At 37.2% G+C, this 12,934-nt stretch overlaps 1 protein-coding gene across 2 annotated transcripts in view; it reads left to right on the forward strand.

Annotated features, from left to right (window-relative positions):
* Positions 1 to 10,535, forward strand: part of arap1a (ArfGAP with RhoGAP domain, ankyrin repeat and PH domain 1a) — a 25,069-nt gene extending 14,534 nt beyond the window's left edge. For both annotated transcript variants that reach the window (XM_016291710.1, XM_016291709.1), the window contains 16 exons: positions 882 to 1,017; positions 1,115 to 1,217; positions 2,662 to 2,836; positions 2,927 to 3,136; positions 3,555 to 3,770; positions 3,871 to 3,976; positions 4,226 to 4,373; positions 4,992 to 5,060; positions 5,264 to 5,347; positions 5,469 to 5,586; positions 6,284 to 6,397; positions 6,951 to 7,081; positions 7,175 to 7,257; positions 7,665 to 7,700; positions 10,031 to 10,094; positions 10,197 to 10,535. In XM_016291710.1, coding sequence (XP_016147196.1) covers positions 882 to 1,017; positions 1,115 to 1,217; positions 2,662 to 2,836; positions 2,927 to 3,136; positions 3,555 to 3,770; positions 3,871 to 3,976; positions 4,226 to 4,373; positions 4,992 to 5,060; positions 5,264 to 5,347; positions 5,469 to 5,586; positions 6,284 to 6,397; positions 6,951 to 7,081; positions 7,175 to 7,257; positions 7,665 to 7,700; positions 10,031 to 10,094; positions 10,197 to 10,226 — 1,823 coding nt within the window. In that variant the 3' untranslated portion in view covers positions 10,227 to 10,535. The remainder of the gene's footprint in view (positions 1 to 881; positions 1,018 to 1,114; positions 1,218 to 2,661; positions 2,837 to 2,926; positions 3,137 to 3,554; positions 3,771 to 3,870; positions 3,977 to 4,225; positions 4,374 to 4,991; positions 5,061 to 5,263; positions 5,348 to 5,468; positions 5,587 to 6,283; positions 6,398 to 6,950; positions 7,082 to 7,174; positions 7,258 to 7,664; positions 7,701 to 10,030; positions 10,095 to 10,196) is intronic.
* Positions 10,536 to 12,934: the final 2,399 nt, after the last annotated feature.

A 12,934-nucleotide genomic window follows, 5' to 3' on the forward strand; every position in this document is an offset into this window, starting at 1 on the left:
ATGTATTTCACTCAATCTTAACACTCTTGAGCTGCTGTGAGAGATTCTGTAGAGACGAGCTGAGCAACACTTCCCATTAAAGACCAGAGCATTTAAGGAGGTCGTCCTCCAGGAGTTAAACAGCACAGATGTGAAAATTTGTCATGAACTTTTACACTCAGTGCCAAGAAGTGTCAGAGCAGTGTACTTGGAGTTATGGAGGACATATTAAGTACTAGAATATTACACTTGGTTGAATTAAATCTAGGTTGTACTCAATTCTGCAATCCTTCATTTAAACAAAAATTGGCTAAGTTTCTTATTTTACAGATATTAATGGCATGTATTTCTCTGTTTTTATTAAGAATATGTTTAATACATTAAAAATTTTGCCATCTTTCTATGAATTATATTAGTGATCATTAAGAAAATGCATCTTTTATATTTAATCAGAGGGGGTGTATTCATTTATGCTGTGCACTGTATATCGAATATACACAGATATACATACAACAAAATATTTTTACAGTATATAATTAATATTTCTAAAATAGTTTTTCTTTTAACCGATAGCACCAAAATAAATGTGGAAGAAATATTTTTATAATTATAGATATAAAATTATAAAACGTTATAGTTGTAAAATAAACACAATTTCAAATTTGTTTGAACTTTTGAACTTTAATTACATTTAAATTATGTGACCATTTAAACTGTTTTTGGAAATTGTAAAATGTCATGCTATAGGCTTTTTAGGCTTTCGTTTGCACATTAATCTACAATATTTCATTGCAAATTAAAGTGTTTTTCAATTACAAATAAATGAGCAACCATAAACATATGTTGTGTTGGGGTGCCTTGTGTCTGTATGTGTATGAACCTTATTGTGGTGAATATTGTAGATTTCTCTCAGCGTTGGTGTCGTCTTAGTGATGGAATGTTTAGCTACTTTAAGAGTGAACAGAGTCACCACAAGTGTGGTGGCATGAAGACCAGTGAAATCATCTGCCTGTCTGTCAACAGCCCAGGGAAACATGGGTAATGATCCCTGAACTTCAATCCTAAGTGAGTTTATTTTTACCATGTTAATTCTGTTAATGCCATATTTACCATGTCCTCTCTAATTGGCTGGCAGCTATGAACACACATTTGAACTGTACTCTGAGGAGGGAAGAGTCTACCTGTTTGGAAGTGATGATGGCAGCATGGTCAAGAACTGGATCCAGGCTATTGCCATGGTGATCAACCTTTTTTATTTATGTATTATTTTTTTTTAGCTCACTTAAATTACAAACAAGTGCTTTAGATTATGTTTTAAAACTGGACCACAAGGGGGTACTAAGGTATCCGTTTAGCTATTTCAGAAATAAATAACATTTTCAAATCTATTACAATAGAAATGGGAAAGTTTTGCTATAATAATATATAGGGCTGGGTAAAAAATATCTATATCTCGATATTAATCGATTGTCATTTTTATGGAACGATGTCGATTCCTAAATCCCAAGAATCGATTAGTTCAGCCTGCTTTCATTTAAAGGACGGAACATTGAAGGGTACTTCCCATCCAATAAATCGCAATAAGCATTGTGCTTTGGTACGTTTTATATGAAACAAAGTGTCAGATTTCAAATTCTGTCCATTGTATTGCAGTATTCAACAATAAATGCCGTTTTGGCGCTGTTTAATGTGGAGTGACAGATCGCTGTAGCACCTCAGTTCAACAGACGCGGCAGCACGTAGCGCACGTGAACTGATCGTCTCCTCCACATTAATACCAGTTTCAGCAGAAAATAAACATGACTAAACATCCGAAGGTAAGTTAAAAGAAAGAGTACAACTTTACAGTCCATATCCCGTCTCATGTAATCGCTCAATCTGTGTTTCAGCCGAGCAAAGATGTCAATATAATGGTTTCTAAACAATATATCACATAATGTCACATTTACCTCATATATAAAAACATATATACGGTGACCATAAACTCATTAGTCAGATAGAAAAATAAACTGTAGAGAGGGGCATTTTGCTTAATATATGCACCATATAACTTATTCATTATAATTTTTTACTGTCCTTCAATGTTTAATTTATGTTTGAATAAATCCATCAAGTTTTTATGACAGCCATGTTTATATAAAAAAAAAAACGAATTGAAGTAGAAATATTAATATAACTGTAACTTTATTATTGTAAAAACATTAATTTTAACCTTCAATATTATAGCAATGTTGTACCAACTGACTTTCATGTATATTTTGCAGCATTAGTTGAGATTTTTTTTCCCTTGAGAAAATTTGGCATGTAATGTACCTGATATATATACAAAATAATCGAATCGAATCGAATCATGAAATTTGTGTCAAAACCCAGCCCTAATAATATATTATAATATTACTATACTACAATACTATACCAAAGTCCTTTTAAGGTATTGTATAGTCTTTGACTACACTATAATAATTTGTAATATTACTGTTTTACTGTATTTTCTAATCAAATTTGTGAGCATAAGAGACTCGTTTCAAAAACATTAAAAATAAAGTTTTTGTTTTTTATTTGTAAATATTAATCTCTCCTTCCTTGCATTATTCTGTAAAGCTGGAGCGATATTTATTTACTATATTGGAGTTGGAGACAAATAAACTGATCTACTTCCTTCCTTCTCTTCCCTCGATTTAGGCTGTGCTGCCTCCTGCACTGTTTGATGTGTGTGGAACCTGTGATCGTCTGGGTCGCCTGCGCTGCACCGAGGGCAACCATGGCATTGGTTGGTTTTTCCTGAGCGGCTTCAAACTCCAGGTGTTACTGGAAGACAATGTACAAATAATTGACCTGCGCAAGCTACTCACACTCAGTGAGTTACAGCTCACACACAACAAGTAGTGATAGAGAGACAGTATGAAAATGTGGGTGTCTGTATAAATGTACTCGTATGTGTACGTAGATCTCTCTGACAGTGCTGGCTCCATGCTACTTGTGTGGAGAGGTGGGCCTCTACATTTGCTAGCTGACCGCAGGCCTCATTTTGTGGGCTGGCAGACCTTCATTCAGCAGAGATCCGGTGCCGGAGATCAGCCACTATCACAACAGCAACTCACTGATCTGGGTGTCCCAGTGACTATTGATCGCTGCCTGGACCATGTAACACGTTACGGTATACAAACACACATTCCCATTACATAAGAAAACACAAACATTCTGTTGTCGAAATTTAAAATCTGAAAAAAAGAGTCACTACAGTGTTATTGCCAGAATGTTCTAAGGCAGGGGTGCCCAAACTTGGTCCTGGAGGGCCGGTGGCCTGAAGAGTTTAGCTCCAACCCCAATTAAACACACCTGAACCAGCTAATCAAGCTCTTACTAGGCATACTAGAAACTTGAAGGCAGGTGTGTTGAGGCAAGTTGGAGCTAAACTCTGCAGGACACCGGCCCTCCAGGACCGAGTTTGGACACCCCTGTTCTAAGGTATTCTGAGTGTTTTTTTATGTTATGTGGTAACTGATTATGGTGATTAAGGCATTTCATTTACTGGTCAGGCAGCTGATTGGCTCATTGAGTCTGTTGTACTCTAGGACTGATGTCATCAGGAATCTACCGGAAGAGTGGCGTTAATTCTCATGTGACCAAAATGCTGGAGAGGTTTCAAAATGATGCACGAAGCATAACACTGCTTGAGTTGGACTATTCTGTGGATGACGTGGCTAACATGCTAAAACGATTTCTCAGGGAGGTCAAAGGTGGAGTGTTTAATGGACAAGAAAACAACAACAGCTGGCTTAGAGCTGCAGGTGAATAAAAATTGGAGTAATGTGAGATGAGACATTTAATACCGCTTGGAAAGTGGGAGTAGTTGAACACTAAGTACTTTTTTTTTTTAACTCTCTGCAGGTCTAGAGGACAAAACTGAGAAGATAAATAGATACCAGATTCTCCTTTCAAACCTCCCAGATGTTAACAGAGAAACACTCAAAGCACTCATACACCACCTGGTTTGGTATGTTATAAGTCATGTGGCTTGCTCAGCTGTCTAAAAGCTAAAAAGTACTACACAAACCAGTATAAAACAGTAATTTTCTTTTCCGATGAAGCAACACTAAAAATAGACGGGAACTTTTTACCTACTTTAAAAAGTGGTTTTGAATATTTCTGGTACTCTGTTGATTTGAATTGATCATAAGGGGGAGTATGTAGTTATTGCTAGTAGTACATCCAAAAACTTGACTCGAAATGTTTGCTTTGTCAGTGTTCAACACCTGTCTGATGAGAATCAGATGACTATACGAAACCTTGGTATCGTATTCGGTCCAACGCTTTTTCACGCGGATGGAACAGATGTCACAGGATCTCAGGTGGTGGAGGAGCTGATCGAAAACTACTGCAGCATTTTTAATGTGAGTCAGTACAACCTTTAAATCTGATCATTAGCTAAACCTTTAAAGATAAATTCCTTCTTCCAAACCATGTCTTAATGTGAAATAATATATATCATTATTATAGGTTTATCAAAGTGTGTTTGGGCATTTTGATAAATCAATAACAATTATGTCAATTTTAGAGCAGTCGGGACTGATTTTGTGGTAAATAATTGCATACACACTTCATTGAACTGTGCATGTCGCGTCAAATCCCTACTCAGAGAAAAGAAGCTACAGTAGCATTGTCAAAATGAATGAGAAAAACTAGCCATGGATCATTCAAAACAGTTCATGGGGAATCATCGGTTGCAAAAACAAACAAACAATAAACACATTATTTATTTGTCCATCCATTCTGATAAGATGCCCTGTATTCATGTGTACACTGGTGCCTCAACCCACATTCATTCATGGTAAGGAGCAGGGATGAGTCTTCTTCCCCAAGTCTCATGAAGATAACTTTTTTTTATCTCTAGAGGGCCTTAATTTACATAGTGCAACATTAAAGGTATATTGCAATTTGATTCATGCTGACATATAGCCGCTGATAAACTGTTGATAAAAATGATGACTGAGATGAAGCTTCTTTTGCAGGTCTCAGAGTCTGACCTTCAGAGGCAGCTAAACATGACGTCAGTCATCCTGAATAAACACAAGTCCCAGGTCAGAGTTCACAGGACATGGGCATTTACAATATTATGTTAAGAGCTTCTTTTTTTTTAAATGCTGTTTTGCCATAATGAATTAAATAACTTCTCAGGATAGTACAGTAACACTGAAAGGTTGTTGATGTATTATTTGACATTATTTGAATTGTTTTGTTTTGCTGGTATTTTACATTAATGGCTGACTTTATTATATTTCAGAGGCCCTTGAGTCGAACTCCATCCAGCACCATTTGTGCCGTTTACCTGGAGAAGATAGCTGAGGGTGCGGAGGTGCTTGTTCAGGTGCATATTTTAATCTTAACACAGACTTAAATTTAAGTACATTATTTGTATACTTCTTCCACAAATGTTAGAATAAGATGTTTGTAGGTACATTTTTGTCTTTGCGTGTACTATGTGTTAGGTCACAGCAGATATGACAGTAGTCACGTTGGTTTCTGTGGTTTTGGAGCTTAAAGGAATTCAGCAGGCCAATGAAGAGTTCTGGAGCTGCTATGAAGTTCTAGAGAAAGAGGACATGGGTAAGATTTCAGCCTATTCTGGAAGTGGCACTGAATAATAATACATGCAAATAAGAATTAAGATAAAAGCCTTTCCTGATTTTTTTAGGTGATTTTCCTTGGAGCTGCTTTAGTTCTATGTTAAGAGGCAATAGCTACCAATTTGAAATGCAGATCGATCTAAACAAAATTCCACAGAAAACACAAGCTTTGGCATGAAACTGGCCAACAACCAATTGTCTGCTTTTGGTACAGTACAATAATGAACTATGACAAAGGTTTTAATTCCTACATTATGGTCCATCATGGTCCGAAGTGCATTTTAACTTAGTACATAGTTATTACAGTTAGTACAAATTAAACAACAACTAACTATTCTGTAGTACAAAAACGGTCTCATGTTCAAAATGCCCAGTATAGACAAATTCAGACAAATGGCAATAAACACAGTCGTCAAGTTTTGTTGGAGCAGTGTGGTATCCTCGTTGGCATCTGTTGCTGTTGGTTGGTGCTTGTTTTCACCGAAAAAGTTGAATCTGCGTTTCTCGGATCATGGAATGTCTGAGAAGTGACATAATGTACTCAGGAGGCTGTCAGTGCAGTGCGAATTGGTTTTCTGAATATGAGACCTTATCTATTGAACGTGACTCTGGATATGGTTTCTGTGACTAAGAAATTCAGTTATGTATTTATTGTTTTATGGTTTATTTTATAATAGAGAGAACTCTGCAATACCAGGAAAGAGTGCTGCCAATCTATTTTTCACTTAGCTGTCACTCTCACCTGCTGATCAAGAGGAATCACTATATTATCAGCATCAGGAGGTACCTGGGTATGTTTCATCACACAAACACCAATGCATAGTGTCTTTGAAAATCAATTCAGTCACCATAATTGATGAGAATGGTGAAAAAAGTATGAAACACTGCAGATTTCAGATTTCAGATAATTTGGAAATTAAGACATTCCAAAACTATCTTAAAGTATACATATAAAACATACATTTAAATGCTAATTTACAATGTTTATATGTCAGAAATCTTAAATCAATTCTGTTATTGTAGCTTCTGGAATGCTTTTTTTAGTATACATTTTAATTTAGTTAAGGAATAATGGCACAATGTCTACAAAACTAATCACAAACATTTAACCATACACATTTGGCTCAAAATAGGTTATTAAAGTCACAAGAAACATTTTTGACTTAAATTAAATGTGTCCAAGCTTTTGACTTTTACTTTAGCATACATAATATGGTGCAATAAAGAACCTCCAACAATTAAGTGAAAAACAATTACAATAAATCCTATTTAATAGCCTACTGCTTTTACATTGCTTGTTGTTTTAACAACAATGCAGTAGTTGTTTGCTTTTCGTGTGTGCAGAGAATATAGGGAATCTGTGTAAAACTGGGCCATTACGTGCTTGTGAGGTTAAAAGTGAAAGTAGCAAAACTTTCCACAGTCGTCACTGTGAGCTTTCTGGCACCACGTTCAGACTGCACAAGGAACTGCAGGTGTGTATGTGTGTGTGTGTGAACATGGGCAGCTAGTGTATAATCATGCACTGAATAAGCATATTAACTTTTAAAAGGCTTCTGCTCTTTCAGAGTTCTCCGTGTGAGAGGGAATATCCTGTCAAAGAGCTCAAGCTCTATCATGGTTGCCGGAGCAAAATGCATCCACCCACACCGTAATAAACCGAGAGCACCTTAACACTACTTCTATCTACAGCTTACGATCACTCATAAACCGGGATGCAAATACATTAAGAATGGGCAAGACCGTTGCACTTCTGACCACAGCAGCAGCCAAACTTGTGACAATGGCATAACTGAAAATTGACCATTTTGTTGAATTCAGAAAAGTATACTTGCATACGACACTTACTATTTGTGCCATATGAAGATGTATCAAAAAGTAGAATATGCTATTTTGAATTCAGCAAATGTTTTTTTCTCAAATGTATAAATATAAAATTATTTTATACCCCTCATGAATTTGCATCCTTGTTTCAATATTTTAAAGCAATATCCCTATACCTTTAACATACATTTATAGGATACAGTTTGTGTAAAATGTCTTTCATTTTATTTACAGATGGGGACTGATACTGATTCATGAGAAGCAGCAGTGGTGAGTCTGTAAGGTTGTGGTTTCCAATTTCCGGTCTTGGTCACATTTCTCTCTTACCAGGTAGACATTTCGTTCAAACAGCTCATTCTTGACGACCTGATCTAAATGCGGTGGGTTAGATGAGACCGACATACAAAATGTGCAGAGCAGTGGGGCAGCGGCACCTGAGAACCGAAACTGTAGGCTTAGTCTGAGACTTCATGACTTTCAAAAAGAGGACAAAATAGAGATTGATAATGGCAATCAGAAGAAAGAATGTCAAATTCACCATCACTCCTACAGCCTCTGCATTAGTACCACCCTCACAGCGGTGTTGACTATTTTTGTGTAACTTGATGCAAAGGTAATGCAGTACAAAGTGTTATGTTATAAATTTACGTAACTTCAAAAAATGAAAACGTTGCAGGATTTATGGTGCTGACGACAGTTGAAACAGTCTGTCAAAAGGGTCCATAGAGCTGTAACCACCTTGGGCATTCATATATCGATAGCAAATTCTAAAATATTTAATGGTATGTTAATTTAATCATTTAGCAGACGCTTTGAGCCAAAGCGAATTACAAATGAAGTAAAACAGTTTCCCTCAACATTGAACATTCAGTTACACAATACAGTCACAAATATTTAGCAGACATGGCAAGCAATATACCACAATCTTTTTTCCTAAAAAGCACCCCTAAATAATAATTATAGCCCAATTGTCCCACAGCCTTGTAACAATGTTTTTATTCTCAGTAAGAGTGTACCGACTTGTTGTCATTGACAATGACTTTGTAGTTTGCACTAGATAAGCTCTTCTTGTCTATTTTTAGAAGAGCCAAAGACTCATTCATGCTACCTCTGCCTATATACACACGTTATTGCAAATTAAAATATTTTACTAGTTGGTTATACTATTCTTGAACATTTAACTCCCATCAATTGAAATTCTACCTCCCATCCATGTCGCTGCCCATCTTGGTCAGGGATCTGGAAGGAGGACCCATTAGCAGATTGAGTGATGAGGATTTATTGACAAAACAGACTGATACGAGAGGGTAGTGAGGTGCACAGGTGATACAACATCAGGAACACACTAAACAAAGAAACAGCTAGGGAAGACCACTGGAACAGTCTCGGACAGCAACTGGCAGATTACAATAGCAGCAGCAGGAGAGGCAAGACCAGGCAGATAGAGAGGGCCAAGAAAGCACCCCTAAATAATAATAATTATAGCCCAATTGTCCCACAGCCTTGTAACAATGTTTTTATTCTCAGTAAGAGTGTACTGACTTGTTGTCATTGACAATGACTTTGTAGTTTGCACTAGATAAGCTCTTCTTGTCTATTTTTAGAAGAGCCAAAGACTCATTCATGCTACCTCTGCCTATATACACACACACGTTATTGCAAATTAAAATATTTTACTAGTTGGTTATACTATTCTTGAACATTTAACTCCCATCAATTGAAATTCTACCTCCCATCCATGTCGCTGCCCATCTTGGTCAGGGATCTGGAAGGAGGACCCATTAGCAGATTGAGTGATGAGGATTTATTGACAAAACAGACTGATACGAGAGGGTAGTGAGGTGCACAGGTGATACAACATCAGGAACACACTAAACAAAGAAACAGCTAGGGAAGACCACTGGAACAGTCTCGGACAGCAACTGGCAGATTACAATAGCAGCAGCAGGAGAGGCAAGACCAGGCAGATAGAGAGGGCCAAGCAAGGTACCATAGACCTGAACTCAGATAGTTGTTGAACACCGACTCGGACCAAGTACCAGGCAGGGAGAACCAGTGGCAGGACTCACAGGCACAGGTCAGGACCTCTTACACAAAGAAACAAGACAGGATAAAGCGCTACAGTAACAATTACTCCAAAACAGGCAGTGGGGTAAATAAAAAAAAAAGCAAAAACAGACAAAATGCAAAAACAAGGAGCAAGACAAGAACATGGAACTACAAAGTACTAGACAAGACAAGGGCACAATACGAACCAAGGAGACAAGAACACGCTGTCATCCACAGACAGTGAAAGACAGTGATAGAAGGGGTGAAAATGACCACAAACCAGCAAAAACAATAGGGCAAGGGGCACTATAAATAGGGAGGAAAACACATGAGGAACAGGTGAGAGCAATTACACTAACAAGGACTCAATGAGGGCTAACAAGAGGGTGTGGTAATGAGGAAACTAGGAGGAGGGGCTAAAGAGGCACATGGCTGAGAAAAACAATCAACTAGGCCATGTGCTGACACAAGACAACATAGACAAGAAACGAACAGAGTGTCAGGGCAAAACTTATTTTATCTTACTTTGTCTCTGGATATTTTTCTTTAAGGTATCTCTGCTGTGAGAATGAGGATGAGTTGACTCAATGGACAGCAATGTTTTACAGTATCCAGGTATTACCTCTCTCTCTCTCTCTCTCTCTCTCTCTATATATATATATATATTTAAAAAAAGATAAAAAAATTCAACTAAAAGGTTTAATTTTTTATTCATAGTATAACGGTGACATCTGGCCTTCCTGGTGAAATAACCTCAAAGCAACTGATGGGTTGGATAAGCGCAATTTCTTCTGAGGGGAGAAACTAAAAAGAAAAAAACATGACATGAAAGTGTTTTTAAACAGACTGTGCCCATCTCAGATTATGTATTTTTAGCAGCACACTGACCTCTTGAATTACGAGTAATGTGTTGTGATGAAATTCCTCTTTAATTCATGTATCTTTGGCATTAATTGCTCTTAAGTATATACCCTTGTTTTGTCCATTATTCAGAATGTTATTTACTGTATGGTGAGGTAAATTCATAGTGTTTTAAACAAAATATCCGGATTCAGAGAGTATAAAAAAATGGTCACAGGTCAGGACCTCTTACACAAAGAAACAAGACAGGATAAAGCGCTACAGTAACAATTACTCCAAAACAGGCAGTGGGGTAAATAAAAAAAAAAGCAAAAACAGACAAAATGCAAAAACAAGGAGCAAGACAAGAACATGGAACTACAAAGTACTAGACAAGACAAGGGCACAAGACCAACCAGGGAGACAAGAACACACCCTCAGCCACATCCACAGACAGTGAAAGAGACAGTGATAGAAGGGGTGAAAATGACCATGAACCAGCAAAGACATTAGGGCAAGGGGCACAATTAGACCAACAAGGCTAACAAGAAGGTATGGTAAAGAGGAAACAAGGAGAAGGGGCTAGAGAAGCACATGGCTGAGAAAAACAATCAACAAAGCCACGTGCTGACACAAGACAACATAGACAAGAAACGAACAGAGTGTCAGGGCAAAACTTATTTTATCTTACTTTGTCTCTGGATATTTTTCTTTAAGGTATCTCTGCTGTGAGAATGAGGATGAGTTGACTCAATGGACAGCAATGTTTTACAGTATCCAGGTATTACCTCTCTCTCTCTCTCTCTCTCTCTCTCTATATATATATATATATTTAAAAAAAGATAAAAAAATTCAACTAAAAGGTTTAATTTTTTATTCATAGTATAACGGTGACATCTGGCCTTCCTGGTGAAATAACCTCAAAGCAACTGAGGAACTACAAAGTACTAGACAAGACAAGGGCACAATACGAACCAAGGAGACAAGAACACGCTGTCATCCACAGACAGTGAAAGACAGTGATAGAAGGGGTGAAAATGACCACAAACCAGCAAAAACAATAGGGCAAGGGGCACTATAAATAGGGAGGAAAACACATGAGGAACAGGTGAGAGCAATTACACTAACAAGGACTCAATCAGGGCTAACAAGAGGGTGTGGTAATGAGGAAACGAACACGCTGTCATCCACAGACAGTGAAAGACAGTGATAGAAGGGGTGAAAATGACCACAAACCAGCAAAAACAATAGGGCAAGGGGCACTATAAATAGGGAGGAAAACACATGAGGAACAGGTGAGAGCAATTACACTAACAAGGACTCAATGAGGGCTAACAAGAGGGTGTGGTAATGAGGAAACTAGGAGGAGGGGCTAAAGAGGCACATGGCTGAGAAAAACAATCAACTAGGCCATGTGCTGACACAAGACAACATAGACAAGAAACGAACAGAGTGTCAGGGCAAAACTTATTTTATCTTACTTTGTCTCTGGATATTTTTCTTTAAGGTATCTCTGCTGTGAGAATGAGGATGAGTTGACTCAATGGACAGCAATGTTTTACAGTATCCAGGTATTACCTCTCTCTCTCTCTCTCTCTCTCTCTATATATATATATATATTTAAAAAAAGATAAAAAAATTCAACTAAAAGGTTTAATTTTTTATTCATAGTATAACGGTGACATCTGGCCTTCCTGGTGAAATAACCTCAAAGCAACTGATGGGTTGGATAAGCGCAATTTCTTCTGAGGGGAGAAACTAAAAAGAAAAAAACATGACATGAAAGTGTTTTTAAACAGACTGTGCCCATCTCAGATTATGTATTTTTAGCAGCACACTGACCTCTTGAATTACGAGTAATGTGTTGTGATGAAATTCCTCTTTAATTCATGTATCTTTGGCATTAATTGCTCTTAAGTATATACCCTTGTTTTGTCCATTATTCAGAATGTTATTTACTGTATGGTGAGGTAAATTCATAGTGTTTTAAACAAAATATCCGGATTCAGAGAGTATAAAAAAATGGTTACAACAATAAATGAGCCTTATGGGTTTGAAACAACGTGAGGGTGCATGAGTACTGTTTTCTTAAGAAGAACAAGTCTCTTTAATTTTGAAAACAAGTCAAGTCAAGTCACCTTTATTTATATAGCGCTTTTAACAATACAGATTGTGTCAAAGCAACTGAACAGCATTAATTAGGAAAATAGTGTCAATAATGCAAAATGACAATAGTAAACACTAATTTTTCAGTTAAAGGAACAACCACCCAATAAAGCATTACAATAATCTAACGTTGAGGTCATAAACGCATGGATTAACATTTCTGCATTTGACATTGAGAGAATAGGTCGTAATTTAGATATATTTTTGAGATGGAAAAATGCAGTTTTTCTTCTCAGGAACCGTTATCTGAAAAACATTATATTCAGTCTATACACACATTCTGTCTAGTTGAGCTACAGGAACATTGACCGTAAGTAGGCTACAACTTACTGTGCTCAGCAAACCTTTTTGTCATCACAGCTCCCTCCCTCTTGCCCCCTCCTTCCTTGTCATGTATATAATCATGTGGAGCACTGTCTGACTTACAGTCAGTCCTCCAAATGATTAGA

The sequence above is a fragment of the Sinocyclocheilus grahami genome, unplaced genomic scaffold, assembly GCF_001515645.1.
Source record: "Sinocyclocheilus grahami isolate Dianchi unplaced genomic scaffold, SAMN03320097.WGS_v1.1 scaffold275.1, whole genome shotgun sequence".
Lineage (NCBI taxonomy): Eukaryota > Metazoa > Chordata > Actinopteri > Cypriniformes > Cyprinidae > Sinocyclocheilus > Sinocyclocheilus grahami.